The 16,916-nt window shown below is 66.4% G+C and overlaps 2 protein-coding genes across 2 annotated transcripts; one reads left to right on the top strand and one right to left on the bottom strand.

The window, feature by feature from the left end:
• The first annotated feature begins 50 nt into the window (after positions 1-50).
• TARBP2 (TARBP2 subunit of RISC loading complex) lies at positions 51-10,183 on the top strand. Its single transcript, XM_054177419.1, has 9 exons — positions 51-128; positions 1,127-1,308; positions 2,883-2,988; positions 3,419-3,502; positions 3,643-3,715; positions 6,277-6,394; positions 6,508-6,635; positions 7,849-8,038; positions 10,016-10,183. Exons 1-9 carry the CDS (start codon positions 76-78, stop codon positions 10,171-10,173), a joined length of 1,092 nt encoding a protein of 363 aa, XP_054033394.1. The 5' UTR covers positions 51-75; the 3' UTR covers positions 10,174-10,183.
• A 511-nt stretch (positions 10,184-10,694) lies between these two features.
• NPFF (neuropeptide FF-amide peptide precursor) lies at positions 10,695-11,551 on the bottom strand. Its single transcript, XM_054177340.1, has 3 exons — positions 11,423-11,551; positions 11,186-11,274; positions 10,695-10,812 (listed from the first exon to the last, which is right to left on the bottom strand). The coding sequence occupies exons 1-3, from the start codon at positions 11,549-11,551 to the stop codon at positions 10,695-10,697; spliced, it is 336 nt and encodes a 111-aa protein (XP_054033315.1).
• Positions 11,552-16,916: the final 5,365 nt, after the last annotated feature.

Here is a 16,916-nt window from a genome sequence, read left to right as displayed (position 1 = left end):
CATGGGGGGGAGGAGGGCCCGTCGGCGGGCGCCCTCTGGCGGCGCGGGCGGTGGCGGGGACGGAGCGCGGCGGGGATGAGTGAGGAGGGGGCGGGCGGCGGGGCCAGGCGGAGCGGCGGCTTCCCAAGGTACCGGCTTATTCCCGGGATGATTCCCCAACCCCCTCTGGCCTTCCGGGAGCATCTCCCCCTTCTCCTTAAAGCGGCGTTTAACCCCCGCCCCGAACCCCGGGGGTTGCCGCCGAGGGGTGGGGAGGGGGAGGCTGAGGCCTACACGAAGCCTCTGGGGGGCAACCGGGACCCCCTCGGTCGGTGTGGGATGGGGAAGGGGGGGGTGGGGGGACGCCGTCCTCCCGCGATGTGGTGGTGCCAGCCCTGTGGCCGCGTCCCTGTGCCCTGTGGCAGTGCCAGCCCCGTCCCCGTGTGCCCCCAGTCCCCGTGTGCCCCCAGTCCCTGCATGCCCACCCCTGTCCCTGTGTGCCCACCCCTGTCCCTGCATGCCCACCCCCGTCCCTGTGCCCTGTGGCAGTGCCAGCCCCGTCCCCGTGTGCCCACCCCTGTCCCTGCATGCCCACCCCCGTCCCTGTGTGCCCACCCCCGTCCCTGCATGCCCACCCCCGTCCCTGTGCCCTGTGGCAGTGCCAGCCCCGTCCCCGTGTGCCCACCCCTGTCCCTGCATGCCCACCCCCGTCCCTGTGTGCCCACCCCTGTCCCTGCATGCCCACCCCCGTCCCTGTGCCATGTGGCAGTGCTAGCCCTGCCCCTCTGTGCCCACCCCAGCCCCTGTGCCGTGTGGCAGTGCCAGCCCTGTCCCTGTCTGCCCACCCCAGTCCTTGTCTGCCCACCTCAGTCCCTGCCTCCCCAGATCAAGTGGCAGTGCCAGCCCTGCCCCTGTGTGCCCACCTCAGCCTCTGTGCCGTGTGGCAGTGCCAGCCCTGCCCCCGCGTGGCGATGCCCTCCCCGTGCCCACGCTGCCGGCAGTGCCAGCCGCCGTCCTGCTGCCCTGCGGCGGTGCCACCCCCTCTGCCCCGGTCCGCGCCGTCCTCGCCCCACGCTCGGCACCGCCTCCGTGCCCACCCGGCCCGAGCCCCCTTGGCCCAGCCTCTGTGTGTGCCCCCCGGGGGCAGCCCTGTCCCCAGCCTGGAGCAGATGCTGGCCACCAACCCCGGCAAGACTCCGATCAGCCTGCTGCAGGAGTATGGCACTCGCATAGGCAAGACCCCCGGCTACGACCTGCTGAAGGCCGAGGGCCAGGCGCACCAGCCCAACTTCACCTTCCGCGTCACCGTGGGGGAGCTCAGCTGCACAGGTGGGTGCCCGGCTCGGCTGGGCCCGGCTCGGCTGGGCCTGGCTCGGCTGGGCCCGGCTCGGCTGGGCCCGGCTCAGATTGGGCCCGGCTCAGATTGGCCCCAGCTCGGCTGGGCCTGGCTCAGATTGGCCCCGGCTGGGTCTGGCTCGGCTTGGGCCCCGGCTCAGATTGGCCCCAGCTCAGATTGGGCCCGGCTCAGATTGGCCCCGGCTCGGCTGGGCCTGGCTCAGATTGGCCCTGGCTGGGCCTGGCTCAGATGGGCCTGGCTCAGATTGGCCCCGGCTCGGCTGGGCCCGGCTCAGATTGGCCCCGGCTGGGCCTGGCTCAGTTGGGCCTGGCTCAGATTGGCCCCGGCTCAGATTGGCCCCGGCTCGGCTGGGCCTGGCTCAGATTGGGCCCGGCTCAGCTTGGGCCCCGGCTCAGCTTGGGCCCCGGCTCAGATTGGCCCCGGCTGGGTCTGGCTCGGCTGGGTCCGGCTCGGCTGGGTCCGGCTCAGATTGGGCCCGGCTCAGATTGGCCCCGGCTGGGTCCGGCTCGGCTTGGGCCCTGGCTCGGCTGGGCCCGGCTCAGATTGGCCCTGGCTGGGCCTGGCTCAGCTGGGCCTGGCTCAGATTGGCCCCGGCTCAGATTGGCCCCGGCTCGGCTTGGCCCCGGCTCGGCTGGGCCCAGCTCAGATTGGGCCCAGCTCAGATTGGCCCCGGCTGGGTCCGGCTCAGCTTGGGCCCTGGCTCGGCTGGGCCCGGCTCAGATTGGCCCTGGCTGGGTCCGGCTCAGCTTGGCCCCGGCTTGGCTGGGCCCGGCTCAGATTGGCCCCGGCTCAGATTGGGCCTGGCTCAGCTTGGCCCCGGCTCAGCTTGGCCCCGGCTCAGCTTGGCCCCGGCTGGGTCCGGCTCAGCTTGGCCCCGGCTCGGCTGGGCCCAGCTCAGATTGGCCCCAGCTGGGTCTGGCTCGGCTTGGGCCCCGGCTCAGATTGGCCCCGGCTCAGATTGGGCCCGGCTCAGATTGGGCCCGGCTCAGATTGGGCCCGGCTCAGATTGGGCCCGGCTCGGCTGCGCCTGGCTCAGCTTGTTCCCAACTCAGGGTTGTCCCCATCTCAGAGTTGCCCCCAGCTCAGTTTGTCCCCAGCTCAGCTTGGGCCCAGCTCAGTTTGTCCCCAGCTCAGTTTGTCCCCAGCTCAGTTTGTCCCCAGCTCAGCTTGGGCCCAGCTCAGTTTGTCCCCAGCTCAGCTTGGGCCCAGCTCACCTTGTCCCCAGCAGCTCCTCCCCAGCTCTCTGCTTCCTCACGGTTTGGACACTCAGAGGTCTCCTGGGACCCCAAAGAAGGTTCTCCTGAGCCCCCCCGAAGTGAGCCCTGGGGGGGGCATCCTCTGGGCTCCCAGTGCCTGGACCGCCCCTGGGCCTCCCCCAGCCTCTGGGTCACTCTGAGCTCCCCCACAAGTGAGCCCTGGGGGGGGATCCCCCAGGATCCTGAGCCCTGGGGGGGGATCTGTGCTCTGTGGGGGATCTGGGCATGGGTGGGGGGGAGGTCCCTGGGGGGGGGGTTGCCCCCCCCTGGCTCAGGCAGTGCCCCCCCAGGGCAGGGCCCCAGCAAGAAGGCAGCGAAGCACAAAGCAGCAGAGGTGGCCCTGAAGCTGCTGAAGGGGGGGGACATGCTGGAGCCCACCCCCCCCGAGGAGCCCAGGTGAGGGGCAAGGTGGGGGGGGTCCCCAAAATGCTGGGGGGGGGGAGGGGGAGGAGGTCAGGCTGGAGATGGGGGGCACCCAGGGGTGCTGGGGGCGGAGGGGCAGGCATCGAGTGGGTGCAGGAGGCGCCGGGGGGGGGAGGGGAAGGTTGGGGTGCTGAGGGGGGGGGGGGTTGGGGGTACCCCAGGGGTGCTGAGCACTGAGGGGGGGGCGTCAGGGGGGCCCAGGTTGGGGGTGCCAAGGGAATTGGGGGTGCCCCAGGGGGGGTGCTGGGAATGTTGGGGAGCCTGAAGGGGCTCAAGGGGATTGAGGATGCCTGGGGGGGGCTCCTAAGGGAACTGGGGGGGGTGTGAGGGGTGCTGGGGGTTCAGGGGGGGTCCTCAGCTCAGGGGTTAACTTCTCTCCCTTTTTACCCCCCCCCCCCCCCAGCTCTCCTTTCCCCCCAGCCCCCCTGGCTGAGCCTGGCCCCCCAGCAGCCCCCCCAGCTCCAGCCATGGCCCCCCCCTCACCCAGGTAACCCCCAAACCCCCTCCCCCAAGCACCCCATTTCACCCCCCCCCCTGCCTCCCCAACTTGAAGTGTGTGGGGGGGTGGGGTGCTGAGAGCTGCCCCCCACCCCCCATCACCCTGTGCCCCCCTCCTCTCCCCTACAGGGGCACCCCCCTGGAGATGAAGCCCCCAGTGTCCCCCCCCCAGTCTGAGTGCAACCCTGTGGGGGCTCTGCAGGTGGGTGACAAGAGGGGGACCCCCACCAGGGGGGGGCTGTCCCCACTTTGGGGGTGCTGAGCCTCTTCTGGGGGTGCTCAGCACTATCCTGGGGGGTGGGGGGGAAGGTCCTTTGGGGTGAGCTTGAAGTGTCTGGGGGGGGTGGGAACTCTGGGGGCTGCCTGGGCCCTGCCTGGGGGGGGGTTGGATCTTTGGGGGGCAGCTGGCTGCAGTCTGGGGGCAGGCAGCTCTCTTTTGGGGCCAATTCTCCCTGTTTGGGGCAAACTCTCCCTCTTTTGGGGCCAGGTTGCCCTCTTTGGGGTCAGGTTGCCCTCTTTTGGGGCTAAGGGTCCCTGGCTGGGCTACAGTTACTCTTTTAGGGACAAATCTGCCCTCTCTTGCCCACAGTTCTCCCTCTTTGGGCTCAGTTCTCCCTCTTCTGGGCACAGCTCTCCCTCTTTGGGCTCAGTTCTCCCTCTTTGGGCTCAGTTCCCCCTCTTTAGGGCTCAGTTCTCCCTCTTTGGGCTCAGTTCTCCCTCTTTGGGGCTCAGTTCTTCCTCTTTGGGCTCAGTTCTCCCTCTTTGGGGCTCAGTTCTCCCTCTTTTGGGCTCAGTTCTCCCTCTTTAGGGCTCAGTTCCCCCTCTTTGGGCTCAGTTCTCCCTCTTTGGGGCTCAGTTCTCCCTCTTTTGGGGCCAGCTGGCTCTCTTTAGGGCTCAGTTCTCCCTCTTTAGGGCTCAGTTCCCCCTGTTTGGGCTCAGTTCTCCCTCTTTGGGCTCAGTTCTCCCTCTTTGGGCTCAGTTCTCCCTCTTTGGGGCTCAGTTCTCCCTCTTTGGGCTCAGTTCTCCCTCTTTGGGGCTCAGTTCTCCCTCTTTGGGGCTCAGTTCTCCCTCTTTGGGCTCAGTTCTCCCTCTTTAGGGCTCAGTTCTCCCTCTTTGGGCTCAGTTCTTCCTCTTTGGGCTCAGTTCTCCCTCTTTAGGGCTCAGTTCCCCCTGTTTGGGCTCAGTTCTCCCTCTTTGGGCTCAGTTCTCCCTCTTTGGGCACAGCTCTCCCTCTTTAGGGCTCAGTTCTCCCTCTTTGGGCTCAGTTCTCCCTCTTTTGGGGCTCAGTTCTCCCTCTTTGGGCTCAGTTCTTCCTCTTTGGGCTCAGTTCTCCCTCTTTTGGGCTCAGTTCTCCCTCTTTGGGCTCAGTTCTTCCTCTTTGGGGCTCAGTTCTTCCTCTTTAGGGCTCAGTTCTCCCTCTTTGGGCTCAGTTCTCCCTCTTTGGGCACAGCTCTCCCTCTTTAGGGCTCAGTTCTCCCTCTTTGGGCTCAGTTCTCCCTCTTTGGGCTCAGTTCTCCCTCTTTGGGGCTCAATTCTCCTCTTTAGGGCTCAGTTCTCCCTCTTTAGGGCTCAGTTCTTCCTCTTTAGGGCTCAGTTCTCCCTCTTTGGGGCTCAGTTCTCTCTCTTTGGGCTCAGTTCTCCCTCTTTGGGCTCAGTTCTCCCTCTTTGGGGCTCAGTTCTCCCTCTTTGGGGCTCAGTTCTCCCTCTTTGGGCTCAGTTCTCCCTCTTTTGGGCTCAGCTCTCCCTCTTTGGGGCTCAGTTCTCCCTCTTTGGGCTCAGCTCTCCCTCTTTAGGGCTCAGTTCTCCCTCTTCTGGGCTCAGTTCCCCCTCTTTGGGCTCAGTTCTCCCTCTTTAGGGCTCAGTTCCCCCTCTTTGGGGCTCAGTTCTCCCTCTTTGGGCTCAGTTCTCCCTCTTTAGGGCTCAGTTCTCCCTCTTTTGGGCTCAGTTCTCCCTCTTCTGGGCTCAGTTCCCCCTCTTTGGGCTCAGTTCTCCCTCTTTAGGGCTCAGTTCCCCCTCTTTGGGGCTCAGTTCTCCCTCTTTGGGCTCAGTTCTCCCTCTTTGGGGCTCAGTTCTCCCTCTTTGGGCTCAGTTCTCCCTCTTTAGGGCTCAGTTCTCCCTCTTTTGGGCTCAGTTCTTCCTCTTTAGGGCTCAGTTCTCCCTCTTTGGGCTCAGTTCTTCCTCTTTAGGGCTCAGTTCTCCCTCTTTTGGGCTCAGTTCTTCCTCTTTAGGGCTCAGTTCTCCCTCTTTGGGCTCAGTTCTCCCTCTTTTGGGCTCAGTTCTCCCTCTTTTGGGCTCAGTTCTTCCTCTTTTGGGCTCAGTTCTTCCTCTTTTGGGCTCAGTTCTTCCTCTTTAGGGCTCAGTTCTCCCTCTTCTGGGCACAGCTCTCCCTCTTTGGGCTCAGTTCTCCCTCTTTGGGCTCAGTTCTCCCTCTTTGGGCTCAGTTCTCCCTCTTTTGGGGCCAGCTGGCTCTCTTTAGGGCTCAGTTCTCCCTCTTTGGGCTCAGTTCTCCCTATTTGGGCTCAGTTCTCCCTCTTTGGGCTCAGTTCTCCCTCTTTGGGGCTCAGTTCTCCCTCTTTTGGGGCCAGCTGGCTCTCTTTTGGGCCCAGTTCTCCCTCTTTTGGGCCCAGTTCTCCCTCTCTCAGCCACCAGCTGTCCCCTTTCCACGCCAACCCCAAGCCAAGCTCTGCTTCCTGCCTCCATCCCAGAGGGGGGCTTGCCCCTTCCAGCAGCCCTGAGGCTGTGCCCCTGCTGCCCTCCCCCCAGGAGCTGGTGGTGCAGAAGGGCTGGAGGCTGCCTGAGTACACAGTGACCCAGGAGTCAGGACCTGCTCACCGCAAGGAGTTCACCATGACCTGCCGGGTCGAGCGCTTCGTGGAGATAGGTCTGGTGCCCACCCCCCTTGCCCCCCTTCTTCTTGGGCCACCCTTTAGCTAGCTGCCAGCCTCACCCAGGGCCTGCCCTGTCCCCTCCCCACCCCTCCCTTGCTTGGCACAGGCAGTGGCACCTCCAAGAAGCTGGCCAAGCGCAACGCGGCGGCCAAGATGCTGGTGAGGATCCACAACGTCCCCATGGAGCCCCGGGAGGGCAGCGAGGCCGAGGTGGAGGAGGATCAGTTCTCCATGGTAGGGGCACTCAGGGGGGCACTGGGGCAGGGCCTGGGCACCTGCAGGGCACCCCCAAGGGGTTAAAAGGAAAGGGAGGACCTGAGCGTCCCCCAGCGGGTGATGGAAATGGGCACCCGGAGGGCACTGCAAGGGGTTAAGGGGGGGGGAATGGGCACCTGGAGGGCACCCTAAGGGGTTAAGGGGGGATGTGGGCACCCTGAGGGCACCCTAAGGGGTTAATAGGGGGGGAATGGGCACCTGGAGGGCACCCCAAGGGATTAAGGGGGGATGTGGGCACCTTGAGGGCACCCTAAGGGGTTAATAGGGGGGGAATGGGCACCTGGAGGGCACCCCAAGGGATTAAGGGGGGATGTGGGCACCTTGAGGGCACCCTAAGGGGTTAATAGGGGGGGAATGGGCACCTGGAGGGCACCCCAAGGGGTTAATAGGGGGGGAATGGGCACCCTGAGGGCACCCCAAGGGGTTAATAGGGGGGGAATGGGCACCCTGAGGGCACCTTAAGGGGTTAATAGGGGGGGAATGGGCACCTGGAGGGCACCTTAAGGGGTTAATAGGGGGGGAATGGGCACCTGGAGGGCACCCCAAGGGGTTAATAGGGGGGGAATGGGCACCCTGAGGGCACCTTAAGGGGTTAATAGGGGGGGAATGGGCACCCTGAGGGCACCTTAAGGGGTTAATAGGGGGGGAATGGGCACCCTGAGGGCGCCTTAAGGGGTTAACAGGAGGGAAATGGGCACCTGGAGGGCACCCCAAGGGGTTAATAGGGGGGGAATGGGCACCTGGAGGGCACCCTAAGGGGTTAAGGGGGGATGTGGGCACCCTGAGGGCACCCTAAGGGGTTAATAGGGGGGGAATGGGCACCTGGAGGGCACCCCAAGGGGTTAAGGGGGGATGTGGGCACCCTGAGGGCACCCCCAAGGGGTACAAACGAGGGGGAGGACTTGGGCACCCTGAGGGGTTAATGGAAATGGGCACTCTGAGGGCATCCCAAGGGGTTAATAGGGGGGGAATGGGCACCTGGAGGGCACCCCAAGGGGTTAATAGGGGGGGAATGGGCACCCTGAGGGCACCCCAAGGGGTTAATAGGGGGGGGAATGGGCACCTGGAGGGCACCCCAAGGGGTTCACAGGGGGCAATGGGCACCCCAAAAGGGTGCCCAGGGGGCAGCCGGGGAGGTGCCAGGCTGGCACCCAGCGCCCTGCGCCCGCAGGCAGGGCCCCGGCTGGAGGGGCTGCGGGGCAGAGCCCCAGGCTGCACCTGGGACTCGCTGCGCAACTCGGTGGGCGAGAAGATGGCACAGCTGAGGAGCCACCCCCTGGCACCCCTGGGCAGCGGGGCCTGTGCCCTGCTGCAGGAGCTCTCCGAGGAGCAGAGCTTCGCCATCAGCTACCTGGACATCGGTCAGTGCGGGCACCAGGCCTGGCAGCCGCTCGGCCGGGGCGGGCGGCTGGGGGTGGCGATGGCGGCCAGGGACTGGCACCGGAGCGCTCCGCAGGAGCTCGTGGGCGGCAGGGGGGCACCGAGCCAGCCCAGCTCAGCACATCCTAACCCAGCCCAACCCATCCCATCCAACCCAGCCCAACCCATCCCATCCTAACCCAGCCCAACCCATCCCATCCAACCCATCCCAACCCATCCCATCCTAACCCAGCCCAACCCATCCCAACCAACCCATCCATCCCATCCCATCCTAACCCATCCCATCCAACCCAGCACATCCTAACCCATCCCAACCCAGCCCATCCCATCCCAACCCAACCCATCCCATCCTAACCCATCCCAACCCAACTCAACCCAACCCAACCCATCCCAACCAGCCCATCCCAACTCAACCCAGCCCATCCCAACCCATCCCAACCCAACTCAACCCAACCCAGCCCAACCCATCCCAACCAACCCATCCCAACCCAGCCCATGCTAACCCATCCCAACCAACCCATCCCAACCAGCCCATCCCAACTCAACCCAACCCATCCTAACCCATCCCATCCCAACCCATCCCAACCCAGCCCATGCTAACCCATCCCAACCAACCCATCCCAACCCAGCCCATCCCATCCCATCCCAACCCAACTCAACCCAACCCAGCCCATCCCATCCCAACCCAACCCATCCCAACCAACCCAGCCCAACCCAGCCCATCCCAACCCATCCCAACCCATCCCAACCCATCCCAACCCATCCCATCCTAACCCATCCCAACCCATCCCATCCCAACCAGCCCATCCCAACTCAACCCAACCCATCCTAACCCATCCCATCCCAACCCATCCCATCCCATCCCATCCCAACCCATCCCATCCCATCCCATCCCAACCCAACCCAACCCAGCCCATCCCAACCCAGCCCATCCCATCCCAACCCAACCCATCCCAACCCAGTCCATCCCAACCAACCCAGCCCATCTAACCCATCCCAGCCCCAACCAACCCAGCCCATCCCAACCCACCCCAACACAAACCAACCCAACCCAGCCCATCCCAACCAACCCAGCCCATCCCACCCCACCCAATCCAATCCAACCCAACCCATTCCATCTAACCCATCCCATCCCATCCCAACTCGTCCAACCCAGCCCAATCCAGCCCATCCCAACCCAAACCACCCCAATCAACCCAGCCCCAGCCCATCCCAACCCAACCAACCCAGCCCAACCCAAACCACCCCAACCAACCCAACCCAGCCCATCCCAACCCCAACCAACCCATCCCAACCAGCCCAACCCAAACCACCCCAACCAACCCAACCCAGCCCATCCCAACCCCAACCAACCCCTCTCAACCAACCCATCCCAACCCAAGCCACCCCAATCAACCCATCCCATCCCATCCCAACCCAACCAACCCATCCCATCCCATCCCAACCCAACCAACCCAACCCAACCCAGCCCATCCCAACCCCAATCAACCCATCCCATCCCAACCCAACCCAAGCCACCCCAATCAACCCATCCCATCCCATTCCATCCCAACCCAACCAACCCAACCCAACCCAGCCCCTCCCAACCCCAACCAACCCATCCCATCCCAACCCATCCCATCCCATCCCATCCCAACCCAACCAACCCAACCCAGCCCATCCCAACCCCAATCAACCCATCCCATCCCAACCCAACCCAGCCCATCCCAGCCCAACCCAACCAACCCATCCCATCCCAACCCAACCCAGCCCATCCCAACCCAAGCCACCCCAACCAACCCATGCCATCCCAACCCAAACCACCCCAGTCAACCCAACCCAGCCCATCCCACCCCACCGCAGCCATCCTCTGAGCGTCTCGGGGTTGGGGGTGGGGGGAGCGCTGCTGCTGTGCATGGGGAGGGGGGGCTGCAGGTGTCCACATCCCTCTGTTGTGTGTCTCCTCCCCTCCCCCCCAGATGCCCTGAGCCTCAGTGGCTTGCACCAGTGCCTGGTGGAGCTCTCGACCCAGCCTGCCACCGTGTGCCACGGCTCGGCCCCGTCCCGCGACGGTGCCCGGTGCCAGGCCGCCCGCAACGCCCTGCAGTACCTGCGCATCATGGCGGGGGGCAAGTGAGGACCGCCCCCCCTCAGCCCTCCATCCAACCCCCCTCTCCCAGGGGTGCACACAGGGACACAAGGACCACTGGTGGGCATCCAGAGCCCACCCACGGGCACCCAGAGGGGCACCCAGAGGGGCGCCTGGCACTGCCGAGGGACAGACGGAGCCTGGACGGGACCTGGGGGGCACCTTCTGGAGGGGGGGAAAGGCTCAGAAGGGTTCCCAGGTGCCACCCAGCACCCCCCCTCCTCCCAGGGAATAAAGTTGAGGGGGGGCTTTGTAAACCCTCTGCCTTGGTGTCTGCTTGAGGAGGGGGCAGAAAAGGGGCACCCCCCCCTCCCCCCCTCCCCCCTGCCCATCCCAGCCTCACATCTTCCCCACAGGGGCAAGGGCAGAGCCCGGGGTGAGTGGCATCGATTTATTGGGGGGCAGGGAGGGCCAGAGCCAGGGCTGGGCTTGGGCACAGCTCTGTAGCCAGCTGGCTCCTGGGGGCGTGGGGACAGACGGACACAGACGGACAGAGGACAGACGGAGGCTCAGCGGCGGCGGCCGAAGCGCTGCGGGGTCGCCATGGTCCAGAAGGGGGCAGCAGAGGGGTCCCAGCTGCGGGGGCTGAGCCGGGGCTGGGGTCCCCACTGCGATCCCCGCCCCGACCTGTGGTGGGGACACGGAAAGCGTGACCCCAGGGACGGACAGACAGACAGACAGACAGGGCCGATGGATGAGGATGGAGGGGACAGGAAGGGAGGTGGAGGACCAGAGGGGACAGAGGGGTGGGAGAGGATGGACCAACAGCCAGGGACAGACAGACGGAGGGGCACTGCTTGGTGCCGCGGATGGGGACAGCAGGACAGACGGACAGACAGGTGGACAGATGGGACCAGAACGAGGGTCAAAGGTAGGGACAGAAGGACACCAACAGGGACCCCCCCCCCCCAGCCGCGCTCCCCCATCGCCACCAACTTCTCCCCTCTGGGACCTTCCCCAGCCCCGAGTGCCCCGGGCCCTCCCCCCGGCTCCCGCTCACCTCGGCGGCTGCAGGAGGGTCCCGGTGCCGCGGCCAGACCGCTGCAGGGAGCGGAGCAGTGCGTCCAGGGCGGCGGCGGCAGGAGGGGGCTGCCCCGGAGCGGCGGCGGCGGCCTGGGGAGGGGTCAAAGCGGGGGGGGGGGTCACGGCAGCCCCGGCCACGGAGACATCGACCCCAACCCAAACCACGAACCCCCAAATCCACATTCTGACCCCGACGGCGCTGCCCGTGGCTCACCGGGGCCAGCTCGGGGTCAGTACCGGGGCCGGTACCGGGGTCTAGGGTCCCGGGGCAGCAGCGGGAGGTTCGCAGGACCCCCCCTAAGCCCAGCAGCAGCAGCAGCAGCAGCAGCCTCCGCCCCTCCATCGCCTGCCCCCCACCACTCAACCGCCGCCTCTTATAGCCGAGGCGGGCCGGGCCGGGGAGGGGTCCCGAGGGTCCCGGGAGATGGCGGGGGATTAATCCTGGCCCCGCCGCCGCCGGGTGCCGGTAATGAAACACATTTAGCAGCCGCGACAGCCGCCACCGGGGACGGACGGGCCCGGATGGGTGGATGGATGGCTGGGGGCGGCCCCGCACTTTATATCCCCTACCCCCGACTCGGGGACCCCCAGCCGGGAACCCTGGGGCTGCTCGACCCCCGGGATCCGCCATCCGGGACCAGGACACCCCAAAGTCAGGACCCCCCCCCCCCGCCAATTTCGGACTCTCCCATCCCCAACCAAAACCTCCTCTCATATGACCGGGACCCCCTCCCCGTCCGGGACCGGGACCGCTGGTGCCCTCCGCACCGAATCTTCGCTGCTGCTCGCTGGCGCCATCGCGTGGCCGCTCCGCGCTCCTGCAGCCCCGACGGCACGGCCCCAGCTCCGCCGCTCCCCGGGACCCTTCCCGGCGGTTCCCAAACTCCCTCTGCCCCAAACCTGCCTGAAATCGCCCCAAATCTTCAGCGCGAGGCGGTCCCCCGGCTTGGCTGGGTGGTGACAGCCCCGCGGTGTCCCCCAGGCAGGTCTGATGCTACCCAGGTGCTGGCGGAGGCTGTCCCCTCCTTGCCCAGTGACAACCACACCGAGTCCCCAGGCAGGTAATGCCCCCTGGCACAGGTGCCACCAGTGTCGTCCCCACCCAAGCGGGGTCCCCTGGCACAGGTGCCCCCCATGTTATCCCCACCCAAGCGAGGGTCCCCTGGCACAGGTGCCACCAGTGTCATCCCCACCCAAGCGGGATCCCCTGGCACAGGTGCCCCCTGTTTTATCCCCACCCAAGCGGGGGTCCCCTGGCACAGGTGCCCCCCGTTTTATCCCCACCCAAGCGGGGTCCCCTGGCACAGGTGCCCCCTGTTTTATCCCCACCCAAGCGGGGTCCCCTGGCACAGGTGCCACCAGTGTCATCCCCACCCAAGCGAGGTCCCCTGGCACAGGTGCCCCCTGTTTTATCCCCACCCAAGCGGGGTCCCCTGGCACAGGTGCCACCAGTGTCATCCCCACCCAAGCGGGATCCCCTGGCACAGGTACCCCCTGTTTTATCCCCACCCAAGCGGGGGTCCCCTGGCACAGGTGCCCCCCGTGTTATCCCCACCCAAGCGGGGTCCCCTGGCACAGGTGCCCCCCGTGTTATCCCCACCCAAGCGGGGGTCCCCTGGCACAGGTGCCCCCTGTTTTATCCCCACCCAAGCGGGGGTCCCCTGGCACAGGTGCCACCCATACTCTCCCAAACCGAGTGGAACTCCCTTGCCACCCGTGTTGGCCCCGCTCTAGTGGGACGCCCTGGCGCAGGTGCCACCCGAGTGGAGCCCTCCCCGCCCCGGGCAGAGGTGCCAGCGGCGTGTCCCCGTGGCGCGCAGCGGGCACAGCTGGCACAGCGGCTGTGGGTAGCTTTAATGCGTCTGCAGCATAAATAAAAGGCACCTTCGTTACGTTCGTTACATTTCGGTACCGCGGGGAGGGGGCGGGGGGGGGGGGTGTTGGGGACGTGTCCCCCCCTCACCCCAACCGCGTTCCCCGCCCCCCCCCCCCCCGTGTCCCCGGGCCCCCGCGGGGGGGGGGCTGTGAGGACCCGCTCACAGGAGCCCGTGCGTGGCCTGAGGCGGGGGGGGGGGAAGGGTCCCTCGGGGCCTGGGGTCCGCGGGAAGGAGGGGGGTGGGTGAGGAAAGAAGCGGGCGCCACTATGGGGCTCTATGGGGCCGGCTATAGGGGGGACGGGGGGGGGATGCGTGCGGGGGGTAGATACTGAGCCCGGGGTGGGGGGGGCTGCTCTTGGCTTCTTCCATAATTGATCGTCAAAGCTCGACGGATAAAGCAGGCGGGGCCGGGGGTGGGGTGGGTGGGACAGGAAGGGACATCCAGGACCCTCCTCTCGGGTCCCTTTGTCACCTCCGGGGCTCATTGTGGGGGCAGGAGAGCACAAATAGGGGACTGGGGGGGGGGGGGTCTACATTTCCAGGCTGAGCCATCGACATCCAGAACCCAGGAGCCAGTCTTTGGGGGCGGGGGGAGGATGATGATGGTGGCACCAAGCCCCCTAGACCCACGTTGGAGGCTGGAGGCCTTCGTCTGCTGGGGAGGAAGAGGATGGCGCCCTCCCGGGGTTCAGCATCGCCCCGGGGGGCGTTTTCCGGCCGTTCTCTTTCCCACCTGACGGCGAGGACGGGTCCAGAGCAACCTCTATCCCCCCCTCCCCACTGCCCCCCCCCCGACATCAACGGTCGGGGTCTCCCCAACTCCACCGCAACCCAAATGGCTCCTTCCAGTAGCCCCCCCCCCCCCCCCCCCCCCCCAAATCAGTCCACGGCAGAGGGCTGGAGCCTCCCAGGGATGGACTTCTGGGGGTGGGGGACACACACACACCCCCCACACGCGTGGGCAGCCCCGGCCGTGGCCGGGCCCCCTGCGAGGGTTCAGTCAAGGCACTGCGGGCTGGGGGCTGGCAAAGTGCAAAGCGGAGCCGGCCGTGGGGCTGCCACCCCCCGCCCAGGGACCTCTGGAGAAGCCACCCAAGAGCTGCAGCTGAGGCTTTTCCCCCTCCCCAGCCAAAGACATCCACAAAGTCGCCAAGGGAGAGGTGAACCAGCACGGGAAGGAAGAAGGGGAGGAGAAGGCAAAGACACCTTCAGCCTCATGGCTCTGGGGCCGGGGGGGGTGACGCCCCCGTCACTGAGCGCCCACGAAGTCCATCCTCCACCCCCCCTGATTGCCACCAAACCCACAGCGCTCCCCAGGAAGATTCCACCTGCGGGAGAAGCGACGAGGAAGGGAGCAGATGATGTGGGGCACAGACCTCCAGCTCTAGGGGGAGGCTTTCCCACGCCTCGGAGCCTCTCCGAGGGCATCCTGAAGTGAGGAGACCACCGCCAAGCTGGTGGCAGCCACCCTCCGCACCCCCTCCCCTGCTCCCCGAAGGACCTGGAGGGTCACCCCCGGGGCGCTTCCGAACGCCGAACTCCTCCCTCCCGTCGGAAGAGCGGAGCCCAGCCCGGCCCCGTGGCCTTTGGCTGCTCCTGAGCTTCCAGAGCAGCTCTGGGGGAGCCCTTTTGGGACACCCCCCCAACAAACCTCGGCCCTCTGCCCTCAAGTGGCATTTATGGCTTGGGACCTCCACCCATGGCAGGGGGATGGCACTGGAGGAGCCCTCCGGGGTGGGGGGGATGGTGGCTGGAGAGGCCTGAGCTGGGGTTTGGCCACCAGGCTCCTGCTGGGCTCAGCCCCGGGGAGGATTCCAGCTTCCCAGGGGTGCTGCTGGCAGAAGTGGGGACCCAAAACCTGCTCCAGGACCTGCTTCTGAACGCTCCGGGGGGCGGGGGGTGAAAGCCACCCCGGGGGGCACTGGGAAGCTGCCACCCTGGTGATGAGGAGCAACGGAAGGTGAGGAAGTTCTGGCCAGATCCTTGCTGCCCAGGCTGGGGGCTCTGGGGCTTCACAAAGGGGTCTGAGGGAGCTCTCAAGGCACTGAAGCTGAAGGGAGCAGGGATGGGGCAGCCCCGAGGGCACCAGGAGCAGCCAGGCATGGAGAAAAGCCACTCCTGGTACCCCCCTCCCCTGCCCGGCACCAGCAAGGTCTGAGCCGCCCCAGGGTGCCACCAGCTTTGGGGTGGGCAGGGAAAGCCCTTCTGGGGAGGGGGGCTGGGGAGGTGTGCAGGCAGGGTGGGCGAGCTCAGACTTCCCACCCCTCAAAACCGAGTCAATATTAGCCCCTAACCATCAAGCCGAGGGGCTGGGGGCTTCGCTGCCTCTCCGAGGGCGCCTTTCACTCCCTGGCACCTCCCAACCCTGCTCCTCAGCCCTCTGCCCCACGGGGCAAGGTGGAAGGGGCGGCGGGAGCGGCCCCGAGGTCGATTCCTCTTTCCTTCCCTCCCCTTCCCTCCTTGGCCGGCCGGAGCCTCTCCCGCGGAGCCGAACACTCAGGGAAGCTTTAGGAGGAGCTGGAGAGCTGCTGCTGGAGCCGCGGCTGCGGGCTGGCCCCGCTCCCAGCCGCGCACCCAGGCGCAGCGGGGACCCCACCGCGGCGAGGGGACCCCGGGACAAGGACCCAATGCCCCCCAGGGGCAGGGACCCGGGGCAGCCACAAGCAAATGCTCCCAACGCAGTTTTGGCATTCCTGGAGCCCCCCAGCTTGTCTCAAAGCCCTCCCCCTCCCCCCCAAGGCAAGGAGTGGATTTGGGGACCCCTCTCTGCTGCAGGATGGGGCACGGGGGGAGAGAGGGAGGGGGGCGCTGCCATCCCCTGCCACAGCTCCAGGGGGAACCGCGGCACGGTCTGGATGGGGATGGTGGAGTCCAATGTGAGCCAGGAGAGACCTTGGCCTTACCTCCTGGCTCCCCCAGGAGGGTTCTGATGAACCTTTCCACCTCCTCCCTCCCTTTTTTGGTGCAGGTGGCAGAGGTTTAATCCAAGCTGAAGCCCCCCCCCGAAGTGTGCTCCCTGCTCTCACCCCCTGGTGGGGCAGCAGGAGCCTAAACTGCCTACCCCAGACTGCAGGAAGGGCTTTAGAGGAGCCAAAGGGAGGTCTGGGGAAGGGCTCTTGGCAGGGGGTGGGGGGGTGTCGGGGTCTGAACCTGGTGCACGCAATCCCAAGGGCAGAGAAGCTCCTGCTGAAGCCTGCAGGTGAGCAAGGGAAGCTGGAGGAACACGAGAGCAGCGCCACAGCCACACAGAACCAACCCAGGAGCTGCTGCCAGGAGGCTGAGGAAGACCCAGAGGAGGAGGAGGAGGAGGAGGAGGAGGAGGAGGAGAAGGCAGATCCCGCGGGTGGGAAGGCCAAGTGCTGCCCTTCCTCCTCCTCAGCAGGAGCTGCAGCCTCGCTAAGGCTTTGCTTTGGGTATTTTGCTGTCCCTGGACACCTTCCAGGCGCGGCTGAGCCAGCACCCGGACAAGCTTGGCTCGAAAGTGGCGAGTGCGACCTGAGGGGGGCGAGGAGGCAGCTCCCGGCACGAAGAGGAAGCCCAAGGGCTGAGGCAGCTCCCCGCAGCATCCTTCCGGGAGCCCAGGACCTCCTCCCGGCTCCGAGGCTCCACCCTGGGCCTGTGCCGGGGGCGCAGCGCCAGCTGGAGGAGCTCGGAGCCCCCCACCCTCTGCCCGAGGATGAAGAGGACCCCACAAGGACGAAGACCTCAGCCCGAGGTGGGGCTGGGTCGGCGCTGGAAGCTCTGCGGGTGGCTCCGGCTGGGCAGCAGCAGCTGCTCCGACGCCGAGAGAGGAAGAAAGAGGTGAAGAAGAGGAAGGAAGAGGTGAAGAAG

Source organism: Dryobates pubescens, chromosome 40, assembly GCF_014839835.1.
Source record: "Dryobates pubescens isolate bDryPub1 chromosome 40, bDryPub1.pri, whole genome shotgun sequence".
In the NCBI taxonomy this organism is placed as follows: Eukaryota; Metazoa; Chordata; class Aves; order Piciformes; family Picidae; genus Dryobates; species Dryobates pubescens.
The sequence above is the reverse complement of the archived record's forward strand: the minus strand, read 5'-3'. Positions and strand labels throughout refer to the sequence as shown.

What these genes read in the sequence shown, in the direction of transcription:
- TARBP2 (XM_054177419.1), top strand. Translation starts at nt 76, where the DNA reads ATGAGTGAGGAGGGGGCGGGCGGCGGGGCCAGGCGGAGCGGCGGCTTC. An exon ending in CGAGCGCTTCGTGGAGATAG is followed by an intron (nt 6,395 to 6,507) that starts GTCTGGTGCCCA and finishes TGCTTGGCACAG; the next exon opens with GCAGTGGCACCTCCAAGAAG. An exon ending in AGGAGGATCAGTTCTCCATG is followed by an intron (nt 6,636 to 7,848) that starts GTAGGGGCACTC and finishes CTGCGCCCGCAG; the next exon opens with GCAGGGCCCCGGCTGGAGGG.
- NPFF (XM_054177340.1), bottom strand. Translation starts at nt 11,551, where the DNA reads ATGGAGGGGCGGAGGCTGCTGCTGCTGCTGCTGCTGCTGGGCTTAGGG. An exon ending in CTGACCCCGAGCTGGCCCCG is followed by an intron (nt 11,275 to 11,422) that starts GTGAGCCACGGG and finishes GCTCCGGGGCAG; the next exon opens with CCCCCTCCTGCCGCCGCCGC. An exon ending in ACCCTCCTGCAGCCGCCGAG is followed by an intron (nt 10,813 to 11,185) that starts GTGAGCGGGAGC and finishes TCCCCACCACAG; the next exon opens with GTCGGGGCGGGGATCGCAGT.